At 41.6% G+C, this 22,282-nt stretch overlaps 1 protein-coding gene across 1 annotated transcript in view; it reads left to right on the top strand.

Annotated features, from left to right (window-relative positions):
* LOC126094947 (malate synthase-like) overlaps positions 1-22,282 on the top strand; it is a 115,485-nt gene that overhangs the window by 50,038 nt on the left and 43,165 nt on the right. Inside the window, exons 5-7 of the mRNA XM_049909599.1 lie at positions 16,008-16,194; positions 16,291-16,431; positions 16,537-16,696. Coding sequence (XP_049765556.1) covers positions 16,008-16,194; positions 16,291-16,431; positions 16,537-16,696 — 488 coding nt within the window. The remainder of the gene's footprint in view (positions 1-16,007; positions 16,195-16,290; positions 16,432-16,536; positions 16,697-22,282) is intronic.

Below are 22,282 nucleotides of genomic sequence, written 5' to 3' on the forward strand. Positions count from 1 at the left end.
CTGCTTAAAATCTGACTGTGTCGTGCAAATTGGAAGAAAATAGCATCGAATGTAATCACTGTACAAGATGCTGTTGTATTTGAACAAATTCGCAATAAGGGATCACGTACAATGTCGGTATGTATAGATATGTAAACATTTATGCTGATTTTTAAGTTAAGGTAGCAGGCAAAAGCGAAAATGTTTTGTCCCAAAAAAATTATTTTACTAAACCTGATTTACAAAGTGGGCTGCTAAATAGCATTTCAGTACCTGTCTACATATTATAGTAATGGTTAAAAACGTTACCAGATACACTTTAGTAAACTGATTGTAACTGGCATTGCGAGAATAAATTAAGACAAGATCAGTCTTGGAAATAGCACTATCACACGTCACTAGATCGTGGGACGAGCGAAAGTGTCTTATTTATTTTTTAGTTGCCGTTTTAACATATGACCTGCACCCTATAAGGTATTTTAGTCAGTGTTTCAGAGCTATTTTGATTGTTACAATGCACTGTGCATTAAAAACTTTAACACGGGGCTTGGAAATACTACCAACAATGGTCACTGTATCATGGGCCAATCGAAAAATCAAACAAGACCTGAGATTTCCCTAACTGTGTCGTAAACTGTTCGAACATTTCGAGTCGTGTTCAAACACAGCCCTACATAATAGTCTTTCCAAGTGCCACTACAATGCACCATACATCAGCGCTGATTATCTCCTCGGGATGCTTTGTATGAAAATGAACATAAAATACAATTGTGTTACTATTTATTCTTATGTGTCACTCCGGAGTGCTTCGAGATAAATTACCGAAGTCGGAATGAACATCATTTTTTTATTCGTAAACAATTTGCACATGACGGGAATCATAAAATCTCATAGAAACTGTTCAAACTGACAGCCACTGGTCTCATTGTGTACATTAGTTCATAATCCTTTGAGAGAATTGTCCTCTGCTGTCAGAATCATTTCCCCCATTGCCTGCAAACATTGTTTATGATAGGTTTGTAATTGCTTCTCTGCCAATGTTGTCCACTCTGTTGTCTTAAAAGTGAGCATTTCATGTACACGTTGAAGGGTACTTACTGAAGAATCTTCTTCCACACAGTCCAATTCCATCTCCTAAAATTCCACTGTGCAAATAAATCTTCTTCGAAAACTTGACCAGGACTCTGTGATTTGTGTGAACTAGTTTCTCGTAAGTCTGTTTACACGCGTTTTTATGTCAGTTACATTGACACCAGTTGCGAAACCTCGTAAGTTATCCGGTCATTTGATAATTTTATAACCTATTTGACTCATTAACGCATTTGACCTGTTGTTTGCTGTCACATGTTTCTGCATAGGACTATTTGTCGACAGAATTTCGGAACAACCTACTTCCGAGTTGTACATATCGCTGTAAAAACTTTTATAATCACACTCCTGTGCGACAGAAATGATGCTGTTGTCGTTGTGATCTTCAGTCCAAAGACTGCTTTGATGCAACTCTCCATGCTACTCTATACTGTGGAAGCCTCTTCGTCTCCGAATAACTACTGCAACCTACATCCTTTTGAATCTGCTTAGCGTATTCATCTTTTGGTGACCCTCTACGATTTTTACTCTCCATGCTTCCCTCCAATACTAATTTGGTGATCCTTCATGCCTCAGAACGTGTACTACCAACCGACCCCTTCTTCCAGTCAAGTTGTGCCACAAATTCCTCTTCTCTCCAATTCTACTCAGTACCTCCTCATATTCAAAAGTTTGTATTCTCTTCTTGTCTAAAGTCTGTATCGTCCATGTTTCACTTCCATCCATGGCTACATTCCATGCAAATACTTTCAAAGTAGACTTTCTGACACTCAAATCTACACTCGATGTTAACAAATTTCTCTTTTTCAGAAACGCTTTCTTTGTCATCGCCAGTCTACATTTTATATCCTCTCTACTTCGACCATCATCAGTTTTTGTGCTGCCAAAATAGCAGAACTCATCTACTACTTCAAGTGTCTCATTTCTAATCTAATTCCCTCAGCATCACCTGATTTAATTCGACTATATTCCATTATCCTCGTTTTGCTGTTGTTGATGTTCATCTTACATCCTCCTTTCAAGACAATGTCCATTCCGCTCAACAGCTCTTCCCAGTCGTTTGCTATCTCTAAAAAAATTACTATGTCATGGGCAAACCTCAAGGTTTTTATTTCTTCTCCTTGGATTTTAATTCCTACTCCATATTTTTCTTTTGTTTCCTTTACTGCTTTCTCAATATACATATTGAATAAAATCGGGGATACACTACAAGAACTGTCTTAAAAATGACTCAGTTAATATTATATGACGAAAAGAGATCTTGAAATAAAAATTTTTATGATTAACACTTATGAGTTCAAAAGGAACTTTAAGTCCATCTAAAGTCCATTCAAAGGACATGCACACGCACACTATTCACATTTTCACTTTGGTTAGGTATTGCACTTTCTGATTCTGTTCGCTCGCCATAATGAAAACTACGCTAATTCTTATGGCACAATACTAATCATTGAATAAATTCTTCGCGTCCCCATTCATACTTGTTCATTCGGCGATCCGATTTCCCAGACTCATTTGCTACGAGCCTTTCTACAAGCTCCAAAAGCTCATCCTATTCCTCAGCTAATGGGGTATCCCACGCCACTTGTTGATCTTGGGTCCAGCAGAGATGGGTAAGGGCAAGAATCGATACACAGTAGTGGAACCGACTTCTGTACCATGACAACTTCCCTCTGTACATTCGTTCTACATTCTGCCGCTCCACACTTAAAATGCATGACAGCAACTTCCTTAGTGAGTGGTGGTTCATCTTTGACAACCAATCATGACTGTAAACACTGGAAAACACCACTGTGAACACATCAGAGACGACTGAATGTTAATCATCAAGTTAGTACCACCAGCGCCGATTCGCCAGGTTGTTGTCCGTTGTGAAATACAAAATAGTAAAGCTGTCCTCAATCCGAAGGTTGGTTTGAACATCGGTTTGCTTTACTAGACATGGTCCTATTGCAGACGGCATACCCTTGCCTGCCTCCAACTACAGGCGACGTCAGTTAATCATGAACACCGAACAAGTAGCAACTTGGCATTTTTCACATTAACAATTCATTGCCGTAGGTAATGAAGCGGTAAGTTGCAGATGATACCGTAGGTCTGACCTAGGACCAAACCTCTCCTTTGAATTTACAGGCTGGTACTTCACCACTGAACCACCGGACCCAGCAGTTTGTAAGTACGTGCGCCACAAACCGCCTGAAATATCCATTTTTTGCCATTCGAAACTCATATTGTATCACCATCAACTGCTACGGAAATTCTTTATTATTGCCGTCACATTTCGACTCATGTTTCGATTATCACAAATTGTCACCAAGGGCAGCAGGTCTTCAGTGATGATTTATGATAATCTTAACTGGTCCCAGTAGTAAATGTTTTTAATAACAGCTGATTTCATGAAATGTGATTCCCACTAGGCTATGATCTGTAGACAATCAGCTGCAGAAAACAGACTGGAAGAAGCGGAAAGTGTCACACCGCGAAGTATCAGTCCGATATTTACCAAATTTCGTAGAAATATTCATCACATACCTGGTTGACCGTGCGGTTCTAGGCGCTTCAGTCTGGAACCGCGTGACCACTACGATCACAGGTTCGAATCCTGCCTCGGGCATGGATGTGTGTGATGTCCTTAGGTTAGTTAGGTTTAAGTAGTTCTAAGTTCTAGGGGACTGATGACCACAGATGTTAAGTCCCATAGTGCTCAGAGCCATTTGAACCATACCTTGTATTAAATGGTTGAAATTTCATTCATTTCAGAACTTACGTCTTTTACCAACATCAGTATGAGTTGTGAACCCAACGGATATGAATACACTCTCGTATTCATTGTGGCATAGAAGCAAACAGCATTCACACGTCATATTGAGGAATTTTGCGATGTCTGAAAAACGAGCTGTGTCAGTTCATGAGGACTGCTGATTCGGGCCTGGTATAAAGGTACGAGTTTTCCCATCGCAATTTCGAAGTGTTCTATGGGTGACAAGTCGGAAACGGACTGGTCAGTCAAGAATTTAAGAACCTTCAACATCGCAGCGCGTCAGCAATCGTTGGTTAATATATTAAAAAACTAAAAACCCGCCTCGATTGCGAAAAAAGCACCTAGTGTTAAGTGTTAACCCAGGTTTCGGCGTAGGTAACTACACCTTCTTCAGAACAACAATAAAACCCACAAGTGCCTAAGAACACCTTTGTCAATGATTAAAAGAACATCATAGCTATAAATTTATAAACGAAAAAGAAAAGGAAAACACAAACAGTACATATGTACAAAGTCAAAAGCACTACTTAACTTAATGGTGTACGCTCCACCTCACACCGGCCTATGTTCGATGGGCCATGACCCGCCATAAACTGCAGCTACAAATGGTCGCTCACTCACAAGCTTGACCCGCTATCTATGCACATGCGCAAGATTGGTTCAAATCGCTCTGAGCACTATGCGACTTAACTTCTGAGATCATGAGTCGCCTAGAACTTAGAACTTAGAACACATCCATGCCCGAGGCAGGGTTCGAACCTGCGACCGTAGCGGTTGCTCGGTTCCAGACTGTAGCGACTAGAACCGCAAGGCCACTCTGGCCGGCCATGCGCAAGACAAGGGAAGTTACTTGAATGCGCATGCGCATACGAATACGAGAAAATTTATACATGGGTCGGGGCTAAATAGCCCATATATTCCCAACCGTGGATCAACGTATATCAAAAAATGGAATGGATAGAACAAGAGACGAGCTAAATAGGAGATGAAACCGAAAAATAACCGCACACGGTTGCTTATGCTAGTAAAGAAACTTATATATGAAGCTACCTATGAGAACAGGAGGAACTCTTAAAAACTATGCCTAAAGCCAGTAGTTAGCTAGCCTGAGGGGGGGGGGGGGGGGAGGGGGGCTGATAGGACGTAATCTAAAGACGTCGTGGTAATAAAGATATAGGGATAAAACGTGAGGTGTTCAACGGGCTGAAATCACCTTCATCGTAAAAGGAAAATGAGGATAAAAAGAAAGAAGATGAACAACTTAACCAACCGCGCTCGGCAATCAGCGCGCGCGTGTGATGATCCCCAGGTCATCAGATTTACAAGTATGAAGAAAAAAGTATAGGCGCGAAACCTTCAAAAAATTTTCTATTTCTTAGCAGGGCTTGGTCGTTAAGGATATTGTCTATAACATGTTGCAGATGCATAAAGATCTGCATTTCTTCCAAAACATCCAGTTTTGAGACCCTAACCTCGGCATGAAGTAACTCGATATTAACTGGAGGGCTCGGTGCATGAGCCGTTTGCACAACATGTTACGCATAAGTAGAGCCCTTAGTACCGTCACCGCTCCTAGTAGGAATAAGCTCTTTATACCTGAGACCCAGAGCTCGCCCCGTTTGCCCGATGTAAAATGTTGGACAATCACCGCATGTAATTTTATATACTCCTGATTGGGAAAGTTTATCGCTCTTACTCGGCAAGGAGTGAATTAAATTCCTATGTAAGCTATTATTAGTAGAATAGGCGACTCTGAAATTATGGCCTTTGAGTAATCGCCCCCATTTGTAACTTATATTGCCTATGTAAGGGATAGATATCGTTGCCACCTGTTTGACATCTAACGCATCCCCTAGGGTGGAAAACGAAATATTATTTTTATTTATTTTCTTGTTATAAATCTGTCTTACCAACTGAGGCCTATAGCCATTATTTATAGCAATACTCTCAAGTTTGACAAGTTCAGTTTCTACCGCATCTGGTGCAAGAGGGATAGCTGTAACTCGATTAATATTAGAATGAAAAAAGGCCATCTTATGGGCGTACAGATGGGCCGAGTGTGCAGGTATAATATTGTCGGAAAACGTATTTTTCCGAAAAATATTAAATTCAATGCGGTTGTCAGCCACACTTAAACTGAGGTCCAAAAAATTTAAGGACCTAGTATCGGATTCTCGCTAAATTGTAAAACTGATATTATGGTGAAGCTTATTAAAAATCGAAAAAATATGGTCTACATCGTTTTGAGAACCATCAATGATTAATAGAATGTCGTCAGCATATCTTTTGTAAAATTTTATTCTCCTAAGAATCTTTCTGTCATTGGCAAAAAACTTTTCTAGTATTCGTATGCGCATGCGCATTCAAGTAACTTCCCTTGACTTGCGCATGTGCATAGATAGCGGGTCAGGCTTGTAAGTGAGCGACCATTTGTAGCTGCAGTTTATGGCGGGTCATGGCCCATCGAACATAGGCCCGTGTCAGGGGGAGCGTACACCATTAAGTTAAGTAGTGCTTTTGACTTTGTACATATGTACCGTTTGTGTTTTCCTTTTCTTTTTCGTTTATAAATTTATAGCTATGATGTTCTTTTAATCATCGACAAAGATGTTCTTAGGCACTTGTGGGTTTTATTGTTCACTAGATCTCTCTCCAATTGAGCATATATGGAACGTCATCGGACGACAATTCCAGCGTCATCCACAACCAGCATTAACCATCCCTGTCCTGACCGACCAGGTGCAACAGTCACGGAACTCCGTCCCACAAATAGACATCCGGCACCTGCACAATACAAAGCACGCACATCTGAATGCTTGCATTCAACATTCTGTCAGCTAGATGGGTTATTAGTGTACCAGGATCTCACGTTTGCAATGGTTTATCTCGCGCTTACCTATGATCTCGACTTGTTAATCACTTAAATATGTTACTTAGACAAATGTATTCCCGAAAGTACATTACTGTACATGAATTGTTTTTTGTATTGCGATTTCTTTTCAGAGTATTTCGACCAAGCGAACGTAGCGCAGCGGCTAAGGTTTCTGGCTACGACGTTGGCGGTACAAATTCAAATTCTCCCCAAGTATCTTTCTTTTAATTTCATCTTACAAAACGTCATTCAGTAGTATACAAGGTGGTCCATTGATAGTAACCGGGCCATATATCTCACGAAATAAGCATCAAACGACAAAATTACAAAGAACGAAATTCGTCTAGCTTGAAGGGGGAAACCAGATGGCGCTATGGTTGGCCCGCTAGATGGCGCTACCGTAGGTCAAACGGATATCAACTGCCTTTTTTAAAATAGGAACCCCCATTTTTATTACATATTCGTGTAGTACGTAAAGAAATATGAATATTTTAGTTGGACCACTTTTTTCGCTTTGTGATGGATGGAGCTGTAATAGTCACAAACGTATAAGTACGTGGTATCACGTAACATTCCGCCAGAGCGGACGGTATTTGCTTCGTGATACATTACCCGTGTTAAAATGGACCGTTTACCAATTGCGGAAAAGGTCGATATCGTCTTGATGTATGGCTATTGTGATCAAAATGCCCAACGGGCGTGTGCTACGTGTGCTGCTAAGTATCACGGACGACATCATCCAAGTGTCCGAACTGTTCGCCGGATAGTTACGTTATTTAAGGAAACAGGAAGTGTTCAGCCACATGTGCAACTTCAACCACGACCTGCAACAAATGATGATGCCCAAGTAGGTGTTTTAGCTGCTGTCACGTCTAATCCGCACATCAGTAGCAGACAAACTGAGCGAGAATCGGGAATCTCAAAAACGTCGGTGTTGAGAATGCTACATCAACGTCGATTGCACCCGTACCATATTTCTACGCACCAGAAATTGCATGGCGACGACTTCGAACGTCGTGTACAGTTCTGTCACTGGGCCCAAGAGAAATTACGGGACGATGACAGATGTTTTGCACGCGTTCTATTTAGCGACGAAGCGTCATTCACCAACAGCGGTAACTTAAACCGGCATAATATGCACTATTGGGCAACGGAAAATCCCCGATGGCTGCGACGAGTGGAACACCAGCGACCTTGGCGTGTTAATGTATGGTGCGGCATTATGGGAGAAAGGATAATTGGCCCCCGTTTTATCGATGACAATCTAAATGGTGCAATGTATGCTGATTTCCTACGTAATGTCCTACCGATGTTACCACAAGATGTTTCACTGCATGACAGAATGGCGATGTACTTCCAACATGATGGATGTCCGGCACATAGCTCACGTGCGGTTGAAGCGATATTGAATAGTATATTTCATGACAAGTGGATTGGTCGTCGAAGCACAATACCATGGCCAGCACGTTCACCGGATCTGACGTCCCCGGATTTCTTTCTGTGGAGAAAGTTGAAGGATATTTGCTATCGTGATCCACCGACAACGCCTGACGACATGCGTCAGCGCACTGTCAATGCATGTGCGAACATTACGGAAGGTGAACTACTCGCTGTTGAGAGGAATGTCGTTACACGTATTGCCAAATGCATTGAGGTTGACGGACATCATTTAGAGCATGTATTGCATTAATGTGGTATTTACAGGTAATCACGCTGTAATAGCATGCGTTCTCAGAAACGATAAGTTCACAAACGTATATGTATCACATTGGAACAACCAAAATAAAATGTTCAAACGTACCTACATTCGGTATTTTAATTTAAAAAACCTACCTGTTACCAACTGTTCGTGTAAAACTGTGAGCCATATGAAACTTCCTGGCAGATTAAAACTATGTGCCGAACCGAGACTCGAACTCGGCTCCTTTGTCTTTTGCGGGCAAGTGCTCTACCAACTGAGCTACCCCAGCACGACACACGCCCCGTCCTCACAGCTTTACTTCTGCCAGTACCTCGTCTCCTACTTTCCAAACTGTGAGGCTGTGAGGACGGGGCGTGAGTCATGATGGGGTAGCTCAGTTGGTAGAGCACTTGCCCGCGAATGGCAAAGGTCCCGACTTCGAGTCTCGGTCCGGCACACAGTTTTAATCTGCCAGGAAGTTTCATATCAGCGCACACTCCGCTGCAGAGTGAAAATCTCATTCTGTGAGCCATATGTTTGTGACTATTACAGCGCCATCCATCACAAAGCGAAAAAAGGGTCCAACTAAAACATTCATAATTTTTTACGTACTACACGAATATGTAATAAAAAATGGGGGTTTCTATTTTAAAAAATGCAGGTGATATCCGTTTGACCTATGGCAGCGCCATCTAGCGGGCCAACCATAGCGCCATCTGGTTTCCCCTTGAAGCTAGACGAGTTTCGTTCTTTGTAGTTTTATCGTTTGACGCTTATTTCGTGAGATATTTGGCTCGGTCACGATCAATGAACCACCCTGCATATCAGGCTTTAGTGAGTTCACCCTTCAATTGCTTATCACACTTCTCCACTTCTGATAGATCTCTTTTAGTCTGTCTTCCTGCAGAAAAGCTTGCCTCTTCCATTTTTCTGTATTATTTTGGCACACACTGTATTGAAGATGCGTTGCGAACCTCGGCAACAAACGCCATCTGGCGATTTACACAGCCTGGGAACTCCGTAACGTCCTTGAGGGGCAAAGGGCGACAAGAGGTGAGGTCACGTGTAGGAAACGCAGGAAGCAAACGTTGCCTGTATCCGTGGGATTTTAGCTGGGAACCGCAAACCCTACACACATTTGTAGAAAGTTTGCTGTAATTATGGAATTATTAACGAAATTACTACGGCTAAAATGACTGTTTTTGAATATATTCTGTTAAGTAAGAGCGTGGTCAGCATTACAGACAGATGGTAAAAGAAATCGCCTTAGTTCTTTCACAGCCCAATCGAGGAACCGTTGTCCATAATGCAATGTCTATAAAGCATTAGTTTACTTTCAGTTCTTGACTGAGACACACAAGAACAACCATGAGTGCAGCTTACTCGTCGCGTTGTTAGGCTGTGTTACTCTGCAGCCACCCCAAAGGTCCCAAAGTGAGTCACACCGCGGAGTCTAAATATGAGGAAATAAAATCATTTGCACAGAAGTGGGTAACGCGCTATAAATGGGTTAAAAACGTGGATGGTTTTGAAGACCGTGGCTCAGTCGGTAAAGAGGCTCCAAAAGTGTGAAAAAATAAGTATTAACCGCTTTTAGGGAAACCCAATTTCAACATTACGTCAAGGGCAAGATACCCTCACTTTGAAACAGCGGTCAACGCAGATTCGACGCTTTTGGAGGTCTCTTCCACGTGAACATGCGGAAAGCTTAGTTTCAAGCATGCATCGGAGATGCCTAGGAATTATCGACGCTACCCTTGAATGGACGTAGTATTATTAACTGTAACTGCAGTTCTCTTTTGTTGATGTATTATGTATGTATGTGTTTTAGTTTGTTGTCAAATAAATTTTTCTACTGGCCACTATCTTACTTAGCAGATTGTAATTTCGCTTGACGTATACTATTTGAAGGGCTTATTTCAATACTGGTACAAGTCCATTACCTCCACTTTTCTGTCTATAATGCTTCTGAAATTATTGAGCCAAACAAACAGAAAGAAAGGTACATCTCTAGCAAGAAGCCATATGCTTGAATATTTCTGGTATCTCAACTGCAGATTTTCAGCGCTCATTTAATTTTGGACTCTGCATCTCAATATGAACAAAAATGGACTTGTACCACTATTGAGAGAAGCCATTCATTTAGTGATATTCTCTACGATGAAACTGAGTAAAAATACACGGGGTAGGATCTGAATCGTACGGCCATCGTGATAACCGCTAACCATAGTCGCTGCGCTATGCTCGCGTGGCTGTATGGTGCTTAGCATTGTGGATGTAGGAAATACGCATACAGCTTCAACACTGATTTTCTCGGAAACTACTGACCATGAAAAGCCGCTAGCCAGGTACTTAGGACAGGGATGGATCTCGAAAATCAATGCTTCTTTTGACCTTCTACCAGACTGTCTACAGACAAGTTAGCGTCAATCTGACCACCACAGATACGAGGAGCGTTCAATAATTAACGCAACACACTTTCTTTCTCGGCGAATTTCGGTTGAAAAAAACGTGGAATTTGTCGTGGGACATCGCGGAATAATCCCGTTTCAGCGGTTCTAGTGCCACGACGTTGCGGTAGATGGCGGCGCTGTACGTAACCTTCAAAGTGGCGTCTGTAACGGAGGCGTGTTCCAAGCAGAGAGCAGGCACAGAGTTTCTTTGGCGAGAAATCGGAGCATCGCAGATGTTTATAGGTGCTTGTAAAATGTCTACAGAGACCTGGCAATGAAAAATCGACATCTCTGTTGGTAGTGGTGACACACTCGTCCACCAGTTGAGAGATGTGTATTGTGCATTGAACCGGGGACCTAGAAACGACGAAGAGGCTTCGTCCCGCCGGAGCCCTCAGTGGTTCACAACCCACAACAGGCCACAGCACTCCGCCCACCCCATCGCCGCCCCACATCGAACCCAGGTTTATTGTATTATGCGGTTTGGCTCCCAGTAGACACCCCCCACCCCACCCTCCCCCTGGGAACGTCTCATACCAGACGAGTGTAACCCCAAATGTTTGCGTGGTAGAGTAACTATGGTGTACGCGTACGTGGAGGCAGTGTTTGCGCAGCAATCGCCGACATAGTGTAACTGAGGCGGAATAAGGGGGACCAGCCCGCATTCGCCGAGGCAGATGGAAAACCGCCTTAGAAACCATCCACATGCTGGCTGGTACACCGGACCTCGACACTTATCCACCGGGCGGAATCGTGCCGTACCCTCAGCTGGTAAAGTCACGGCGATTGTCTTCTGGCACTCTGAAGGGATTATTTTGTTTGATGTCCTCCTTCATGGTGCAACGATCAACTATGAAGTGAATTGTGCTACCCCCAGGAAATTGAATAAACGGCTTCAGTGTGTTCATCGCCACAAAAAATGCAAACGAATTTCTCCTTCTCCAATGCAACGCAAGACTTCACATAAGTCTGCGCACCCGAGAGGAGCTCACAAAACTTGATTGAACTGTTCTTCCTCATCCACCCTAGATCCCGGATCTCGCAGCTTCCTACTTCCTTCTGTTTCGCCTAATGAAGGATACATTCCACAGGAAGCAATTCTTGGATGATGGCAGGTTATTGATGCTGAAAGGCGTTGGCTCCGACGTCGACCAGTAGAGTTGTACCATGTGGGCACACGGGCCATCCCAGTAAGGTGGCCTAAGTCCGTCGCATTGGGCGGAGATTATTTTGAAAAATAGGGCTTCGTAGCCAAAAGAGTGGGGAATACTGTGGTGTATTGGATTTCTGAATAAAATCAACCTGGTTTCAGAAAAAAAAGTGTTGCGGTACTTATTGAACCCCCTCGTAGACGCTGGACACCACAAAATTCTACGTAGAATCCTCTTTGACTCTGTACCTACATAACGCACGTCTCTGATGTCTGTAGTAGGACGTCGAGAGTAAATATTATATGCCAACTCAAGATTCCATCCTTTCTTTCAGTAACGTCTTTTCGACTGTTCGTAATAACACCCAGCCTGTTACCTCTCCTCGCAGTGTCACCAGTAATACGATCCTGGCGTGATGTAGTCCTTCTGGAAGGGTCCATGCCTATTTCTCTTTTCAAATTATTGTCCCGAGTCCAGTTCGTTACCACTGGTTCCCTAATCATTGCTCTGCAGTCAAATGTCTGTGCGATCTGTCGGTGTGATAGTCCCATGCCCCTACACCAATGTTTCGACTTTTCTCAAAGTCGAAAAGATGCCGATCAGCGGCACGTGCGCGTCCTATTGGGGATGCTGTGTTACGATCTCCACCTCGAAAGTTGCTGTTACTTTAGACACGTCCAAACAGCTATGATAATCTTTACATGAAGAAATACCTTCCTCCGTGTTGAGAATACCGAAAATCAGCTCGCAAGGATGAAATTTTAATTAATATATCCCACGTGCATATATACCAGAGTATCAGTTCGGCAGTGTTAGTTGAAGGTTATCGTGCTGTAATACACTCTGAGAAAAAAAATCCGACTCACCATAAAGAAATTATCTGAATGGCACGGAAATCGACAGATGTGATGAACATCTACAGATAAACAAATGATTACAACTTCAGAAAAATTTGGCCATTCATTCACGAAAAAGAGCTTCACAAATTGAGCAAGCCAATAACGCGTTGGTCCACCTCTGACACGTATGCAAGCAGTTATTCGGCTTGGAACTGATTGAGAGTTGTTGGATATCCTGCTGAGGGATATCGTGCGAAATTCTGTCCAATTGGAGCATTAGTCAAAATCTCGAGCTGGTTGGAGGGTCCTGACCATAATGCTCCTAATGCTCTCAATAGGACAGGCATCCGGCGACCTTGCTGGCGAAGGTAGGGTTCGGCAACCACAAAGACAAGCAGTTGAAACTCTCGTCATGGGCAGGCGGGTATTATCTTGCTGAAATGTAAGCCCAGGACGGCATGCCACGAAAGGCAATAAAACGGGACGTAGAATATCGTCGACGTACCGCTGTGCTGTAAGGATGCCTCGGATGACAACCAAAGGGGTCCTGCTATGAAAAGAAATGGAACCCCAGATCATCACTCCTGGTTTCAGAACCAGAGAACCAGAGAATGTGTGGGCAAGGGCGTACACATTCTCCATGGCAACGCTAGCCCACACATCGCTCGGCAAACCGCTGCTCTCCTGCAACAGTTTCAGTGGAACATAATCACCCACCCACCCTATAGTCCTGCATCTACATCTACATCTACATTTATACTCCGCAAGCCACCCAACGGTGTGTGGCGGAGGGCACTTTACGTGACACTGTCATTACCTCCCTTTCCTGTTCCAGTCGCGTATGGTTCGCGGGAAGAACGACTGTCTGAAAGCCTCCGTGCGCGCTCTAATCTCTCTAATTTTACATTCGTGATCTCCTCGGGAGGTATAAGTAGGGGGAAGCAATATATTCGATACCTCATCCAGAAACGCACCCTCTCGAAACCTGGCGAGCAAGCTACACCGCGATGCAGAGCGCCTCTCTTGCAGAGTCTGCCACTTGAGTTTGTTAAACATCTCCGTAACGCTATCACGGTTACCAAATAACCCTGTGACGAAACGCGCCGCTCTTCTTTAGATCTTCTCTATCTCCTCCGTCAACCCGATGTGGTACGGATCCCACACTGATGAGCAATACTCAAGTATAGGTCGAACGAGTGTTTTGTAAGCCACCTCCTTTGTTGATGAGCTACATTTTCTAAGGACTCTCCCAATGAATCTCAACCTGTTACCCGCCTTACCAACAATTAATTTTATATGATCATTCCACTTCAAATCGTTCCGCACGCATACTCCCAGATATTTTACAGAAGTAACTGCTACCAGTGTTTGTTCCGCTATCATATAATCATACAATAAAGGATCCTTCTTTCTATGTATTCGCAATACATTACATTTGTCTATGTTAAGGGTCAGTTGCCACTCTCTGCACCAAGTGCCTATCCGCTGCAGAGCTTCCTGCATTTCGCTACAATTTTCTAATGCTGCAACTTCTCTGTATACTACAGCATCATCCGCGAAAAGCCGCATGGAACTTCCGACACTATCTACTAGGTCATTTATATGTATTGTGAAAAGCAATGGTCCCATAACACTCAACTGTGGCACGCCAGAGGTTACTTTAACGTCTGTAGACGTCACTCCATTGATAACAACATGGCGCCCAGTGACTATGACCTGTTCCCTAGGTTAAAAGAACATTTGGCCGGAAAGTGATTCAGCTCCGACGACGAGGTGAAAGAAGAGGTTCATAACTTTCTGAACAGCGTGGCGGCGAACTGGTATGCCATGGGTATACGAAAGCTGCCACAGCAGCTACAAAAATACATCCATAAATTGTGATTATATCGAAAAATAGCTAAATGTTCAAGCTGTAAACTGATGTAAACTATTGTAGAAATAAACAGGTATATGTGCATATAAAGGAGACCTTACTTTTTGGATTACCCTCGTATTTCAAAACGTGGCTAGCAAAGCCACATATATCATCCTTGTCTACCAACAGATCAGAATTGATGTTGATAATCGCAACTTATAGCAGTAATAAAGCCTTCTCCATATCATATAATAGTGATAAAAAATTATTTCCGACTAGTATCTACAAGAATTTTGGCACCACATAGCAAAAATATTTCAAAGTCCTTAACTTAGCATATTGTGACGTATGTATAATATTGATATTAAATTATTACAGTGCAGTGTCTCAGACACTACGTTGACGATCAACAGCCGCATTCAACGAAGAATGAACGCGCAAACTGTGATTACGGTTCCGTATCAACTGTAGAATGTTTCAGAACAAATGAAATTTTATGCCTTACCGGTACTCGAAACCGGATTTCCCGCTTGTCGCGAGCGGCCGCCGTAACGACTTCGGCTATCCACGTATATTTCCACGAGCGGCCCAGATCTCCATTTGTCCTGGTGTCTACTGTCCCTTGTGCTTGCATTATATTACCGTGATTCTCGCACAGGGTGGACATTATTTTCGCTTCATTGCCTAATTGTCGCGTAAAATAATGCTGTACAGTGTCTGATACACTGCACTGACGATCAACAGGGAGTAGAGACCAGTACAAAAGGAGATGAAGGCCGTTCGCGGAAACGTGCTCGGATAGCCGAAGTGGTTGACCTGACCGCTATCGACAAGGGGGAAATCCGCCTTCGATTCTCAGCCCGACACAAATTTTCATTTGTTCTGAAGTATTCTGCAGCTGATGCGGAGCCATAATTGCAGTTTGAGAGTTTATTCTCAACTGACATCAAAGCTTTGTGTCATCTTGTAAAAATGCAATATATCTGTTTGAAATACATATTTCATATTACTTATTCCACTGTGTGTTGTCTGTGATCGCATATCATCTGCGAATAATAGCACTTGAAATTGCTTAAGACGTACAAAGTAGAGTTACGTTGATGATCCGCAAAATAATGTGAAAGACCTGCAGATGGTAGTTACGGAGTGAAACCGTTCATCTTGCAATCCACTTGTAAACTGTAAGTAAACTCTGATTAATACTCTAAAGTTTTCAGAAACTCTATGGAAATATGTGAAGCGTAATAAAGGTATTATTGGTCTGAACTGCGTCTATGTGTGTAAGATCGCGGGAAACAATAATGTAGTTTACTTATTTTAAAAACAGGTAGATGGCAAAGAGGTGCCGGGAGCTGTTTTCGATTTCGCTCTCTTGATGTTTCACTGCGGTCACATCCTCGCTGCGAATCAGAGTGGACCATTCTTCTATCTGTCAAAAGTTGAAGGCGCTTTCGAAGCGCGGCTCTGGAACGAAATATTCGTATGGGCCCAGGACGCTCTGGGAATACCACGGGGTAAGTTACAAAAATTTAAAAGCATGATTTTTAAGCTTTAACCCATATTCCTTGTATTGCTAGAAATTATTGTGTGATGTCTGCACCATTTTGCAGGTACCATTAAAGCATGTGTCTTAATAGAAAATATTCTTTCGTCTTTCGAGATGGAAGAAATACTTTATGAGTTGAGGGAGCACTCTCTAGGGCTGAATTGCGGAATATGGGACTACGCTGCTTCAATTATAGCGAAATTCGGTGAGTACTCAAGGACTCATTTCATAATGGGCTTTCTCGTATTCATACAGAATCGTAAAATGATTGGCTTCAGCTAACGGCGCTTAATACACCGAAATGCTTTAGGTGATCGCAAGGAGTTCGTCCTGCCTGACCGTAACAAGTACGTGAACATGGAGAAACACTTCCTGGTGTCCTACATGCGACTCGTGGTGCAGACCTGCCACAGAAGAGGCGCACACGCCACGGGAGGCATGGCGGCGCTCGTAGTTGAAGGCGACGACAGGTACGCCAAGGCGTAGGTGCACAAGTTGTCCTTCCAGCTTGCCTGCCCCTATCTCCGCTGCAACCATTAAAGCAGCTCAGCCTGCCGCTTGCGTTATCAATCGAGCGCGACTAGGTGCGTACACGTGTGCTTAGCTAGTTTCACTGCTGCTCGGCAGCAAAATGAACACACCAAATTTAGAGGACATTGAGGAGAAATTAAGAATTTGGGTATTATACCAGTCACGAAACAGAGCCCAAGTCCAGCAGGGGAAAAGCTATCTCGTGTGTATGAGACAGCTTCAAATAATTCGATAGGTGTCTCGCAATGGAAAATGCATAAAATGCTACTAAATACTGGTATGTTACAACGTGTTCATAAATTTGATCAGCAGTTTCCTCACTCCATAAAAATTTCGAAAGAGAAACTTAGTAGCTGACAAGTGTGTGGAAATGTCTGGTGAGGACTTGAAGCCATTTAACAGTATACAGGCTTTCTAAATTTGGGGCAAACATGATTGAAAGAGGAGAAAAATATGGATCAGTGGACATTAAAAATTACATTCTGGTGGTACGCAGTGTAGTGCGAAGACAGCTTAGTATGAAAGAAAAGCTTCTTCTTTTTAGATTAACATAATAAGAATAACGAACTTCGTGTTGGCTAAAATGCTTTTGGAGAATTTAGAATGAACTATTTTGGCCAGTTATATTCAATTCAACGAGTTCGCAATTCACATCCTGGAAAAAGCAATAAAATTGTTATAACTGGGGTCCTATTTGGCTGGAACACACTAAGGTTACCGAAAATAGTCTTCTGAAGCCCTACTTTAGTCGGCGTTGCAGTATAATAGACATCCTCAGGTTCTTAGGTGCAAAGGATCTCGACTTTCAGAACTGATTCGGCTTGCTACAGAAAACGTGTATTAGTGGTGACCTGACGATGGTTCGAATTGAGAATAGCCAGTATTAGCCGAAAGAGGATGAAGTTGCAAAAAGAACTGTTCATATCGATATAAGTAAATAAGTCCGAAATACGCCGAAAAGGACAAACAAAATCCGCCATTTTCTAGCGTACAGTGCCCCAAAATGAATATATATTTCATTGAGACTCGCCTTGATATAATCAGGTAAAAAAAAAAACTTTTCATAGACTTCCAAACCGTACTCATAACACTACAATGAAAGCGTACAAAATAAACGCAGGGATGTGAAAAGGCTGCGGCTCTCGCATGAACGAATCGTAAAGCTGAACAATGCACAGTATTATATTGAAAATAAAACAGTCACGGCTGCAAAGTTATTTTTACTTAAAAATGACGCTTTTCGCTGTGGTTAGGCATCATCAGATTATCTAGAAGGAAAAACCAGGCTAATTAACTACCCTATAAACATTATAAGGCAGGTTCTAAGCTGCGCCAATAATTTAATTAAAACCCTGAAGAACACTCACGGAAAACTGCCAAGTGAAGTTCATTGCGCCTGCTACTAAACGTCTATGTCAACTACATACACGTAAAACCGTCTGTACGAAAATCTGGTCTTCAGAATAGCTAAAAGGAATTGTGGGAACCTAGGCGGAAAAATCAGCCCAGTCACACTGGAAACGAGGTCTGACGAACTGATAAAGGAAACCAATGAAGAATTACAAATACCTCTGAATTGTTATAGCAGCGAGTAAAGAATAGCGTAGAGCCATTACGGGAAGCCAAATAGCTGAGCAGTCTAACCGCAGCGGCACTAGAATTACTAAATGGCGGATGGCCGGATATAGTCCCACTAAAACAACGAAAGCGCAGCAGATGGTGCTAGTATCTTAATTTGAAATGTGAAACTGATTATAAGGAAAGACGTCCAGCCTTGTCATGTGAGACGAAAGCGGCAGTTGTGAAGGATGTTCCACTCTATCTTTTGGCTGGAGGGCTATGTGCATGGTGCTGTAGTGCTGGAACCGCGGTCACTGTCACACCCACGTTCAAGTAGGTGTACCTCCCTTTGCACTTATTTAAGACCATATGGCCGTTAGATCGTTTTCGCACATTATCCTCTCATGGATCGCTTCCTGCAGTTTGTCCTCAGTTTATCAAAAACGCCCTAGATACGAGGATTATTGCTGTAAAATATTTTATTCCAAAAACATGCATATTTGGTTATTATCATTGTCAATACACTCGCCTCCTCTATCTCTTCAAACCTCCATGCGAATTTGGCGTTGATCGAAACAATGCTAGGTATCGTCCTCTGTGAGCTCCTTGGAGGTGCATACCGCTTTTTTTTTCATTGCTTCTACAGACTGAAATCTTGTTTCTTTTAATCCAGATTTGGTCTTAGGGAAATTAAAAGTCACATGGTGCTAGGTAAGGCGAATAATGTAGGTGGTCTAATGCTGGGATGCTGTCCTTCGCTAGAAATCTGTGAACTGCGGTATGAGGTGGTGCGTTGTCTTGATACTGAATCCATGACTTGTTCTTCCCTAATTAGGATCAAAAATGGCTCTGAGCACTATGGGACTTAACATCTTACGTCATCAGTCCCCTAGAACTTAGAACTACTTAAACCTAACTAACCTAAGGACATCACACACATCCATGCCCGAGGCAGGATTCGAACCTGCGACCGTAGTGTATTTTTATTCAATTAGGATCTAGAATTATTATTACTATTTCTTTACTTTCTCAGACTGTTAAGTCTGGTTAAAAATGGAACGTGACGCGGACCTTGATCAAGCGTGGCTTCCTTGTAACTGTATGGTATATGTTATATTGCATTTAGGAACTTTCGGGTCATTGAACATGTATCAATAATTACAGATTTTTGTAGTTGTATATATATGTTTGGATGTAGCTGTATTGCATTGATGTACAGGTGGATATTGTGAGGTATGACTCCTGTAGTTGATAGTATAATTGGTATAATGTCGACTTTATCCTGATGCCACATGTCCTTGACTTCCTCAGCCAGTTGGATGTATTTTTCAATTTTTTCTTCTGTTTTCTTCTGTATATTTGTTGTACTGGGTATGGATATTTCAATTAGTTGTGTTAATTTCTTCTTTTTATTGGTGAGTATGATGTCAGGTTTGTTATGTGGTGTTGTTTTATCTGTTATAATGGTTCTGTTCCAGTATAATTTGTATTCATCATTCTCCAGTACATTTTGTGGTGCATACTTGTATGTGGGAACATGTTGTTTTATTAGTTTATGTTGGCAAGTTGTTGATGTATTATTTTTGCTACATTGTCATGTCTTCTGGGGTATTCTGTATTTGCTAGTATTGTACATCCGCTTGTGATGTGATCTACTGTTTCTATTTGTTGTTTGCAAAGTCTGCATTTATCTGTTGTGGTATTGGGATCTTTAATAATATGCTTGCTGTAATATCTGGTGTTTATTGTTTGATCCTGTATTGCAATCACGAATCCTTCCGTCTCACTGTATATATTGCCTTTTCTTAGCCATGTGTTGGATGCGTCTTGATCTATGTGTGGCTGTGTTAGATGATACGGGTGCTTGCCATGTAGTGTTTTCTTTTTCCAATTTACTTTCTTTGTATCTGTTGATGTTATGTGATCTAAAGGGTTGTAGAAGTGGTTATGAAATTGCAATGGTGTAGCTGATGTATTTATATGAGTGATTGCTTTGTGTATTTTGCTAGTTTCTGCTCGTTCTAGAAAGAATTTTCTTAAATTGTCTACCTGTCCATAATGTAGGTTTTTTATATCTATAAATCCCCTTCCTCCTTCCTTTCTGCTTAATGTGAATCTTTCTGTTGCTGAATGTATGTGATGTATTCTATATTTGTGGCATTGTGATCGTGTAAGTGTATTGAGTGCTTCTAGGTCTGTGTCACTCCATTTCACTACTCCAAATGAGTAGGTCAATTCTGGTATAGCATAAGTATTTATAGCTTTTGTCTTGTTTCTTGCTGTCAATTATGTTTTCAGTATTTTTGTTAGTCTTTGTCTATATTTTTCTTTTAGTTCTTCTTTAATATTTGTATTATCTATTCCTATTTTTTGTCTGTATCCTAGATATTTATAGGTATCTGTTTTTTCCATCACTTTTATGCAGTCGCTGTTGTTATCCAATATGTAATCTTCTTGTTTAGCGTGTTTTCCCTTGACTATGCTATTTTTCTTACATTTGTCTGTTCCAAAAGCCATATTTATATCATTGCTGAATACTTCTGTTATCTTTAGTAATTGGTTGAGTTGTTGATTTGTTGCTGCCAGTAGTTTTAGATCATCCATGTATAGCAAATGTGTGATTTTGTGTGGGTATGTTCCAGTAATATTGTATCCATAATTTGTATTATTTAGCATGTTGGATAGTGGGTTCAGAGCAAGACAGAACCAGAAAGGGCTTAATGAGTCTCCTTGGTATATTCCACACTTAATCTGTATTGGCTGTGATGTGATGTTATCTGAATTTGTTTGGATATTAAGTGTGGTTTTCCAGTTTTTCATTACTATGTTTAGAAACTGTATCAATTTAAGATCTACTTTGTATATTTCCAATATCTGTAGTAACCATGAGTGGGGTACACTATCAAAGGCTTTTTGGTAATCAATGTATGCGTAGTGTAGGGACCTTTGTTTAGTTTTAGCTTGATATGTCACCTCTGTATCTATTATCAGTTGCTCTTTACATCCTTGTGCTCCTTTGCAGCAGCCTTTTTGTTCTTCATTTATAATTTTGTTCTGTGTTGTATGTGTCATTAATTTCTGTGTAATGACTGAAGTTAATATTTTGTAGATTGTTGGTAGGCATGTTATGGGGCGATATTTAGCTGGGTTTGCTGTGTCTGCTTGATCTTTAGGTTTCAGATAGGTTATTCCATGTGCAAGTGTATCAGGGAATGTGTATGGATCTGCAATGTAACTGTTAAATAATTTAGTGAGATGTGAATGTGTTGAGGTGAACTTCTTTAGCCAGTAATTTGCTATTTTATCATTTCCAGGGGCTTTCCAATTGTGTGTAGAATTAATTGCTCGGGTGACTTCATGTTGCAAAATTATCACTTCAGGCATTTGTGGTAGCATCTTGTATGAGTCTGTTTCTGCTTGTATCCACTGTGCATGCCTGTTATGTTGTACCGGGTTTGACCATATGTTGCTCCAGAAGTGTTCCATGTCTGTTATGTTTGGTGGATCGTCTATTTTAATGTGTGTGTTATCTATTGTTTGGTAAAATCTCTTTTGGTTTGTGCTGAATGTTTGGTTTTGTTTCCTTCTATTTTCACTTTTTTTGTATCTTCTAAGTCGTTTGGCCAATGCTTGTAATTTATGCTTCTTTTCATCTAATTGCTCTATTGCTTCTTGTTGTGAGATTTTACCTAACCTTTTTCGTTTTTTATCTGATATTTCATTTCTTATAAATTGTGTTAGCTGTCCAATGTCTTTTCTCAGTTTTTCTATTCTCATCTGTAGCCTGTGTTGCCATGCTGGTTTTGTGGGCTTCTTCTGTGTGTTGGTTTGTTCTGATCTCTGCCTAGTGTGTATACTTAGTGTAGTGTGTGCTCCTATATAAACCAGTAGTTGTAACTCTTCCATAGTTGTATTTTCATTTATTTTGTTGTGTATGATTGTGTTGATAGTTTTTATTGTTGTTT

Source organism: Schistocerca cancellata, chromosome 8 (genome assembly GCF_023864275.1).
Source record: "Schistocerca cancellata isolate TAMUIC-IGC-003103 chromosome 8, iqSchCanc2.1, whole genome shotgun sequence".
In the NCBI taxonomy this organism is placed as follows: Eukaryota; Metazoa; Arthropoda; class Insecta; order Orthoptera; family Acrididae; genus Schistocerca; species Schistocerca cancellata.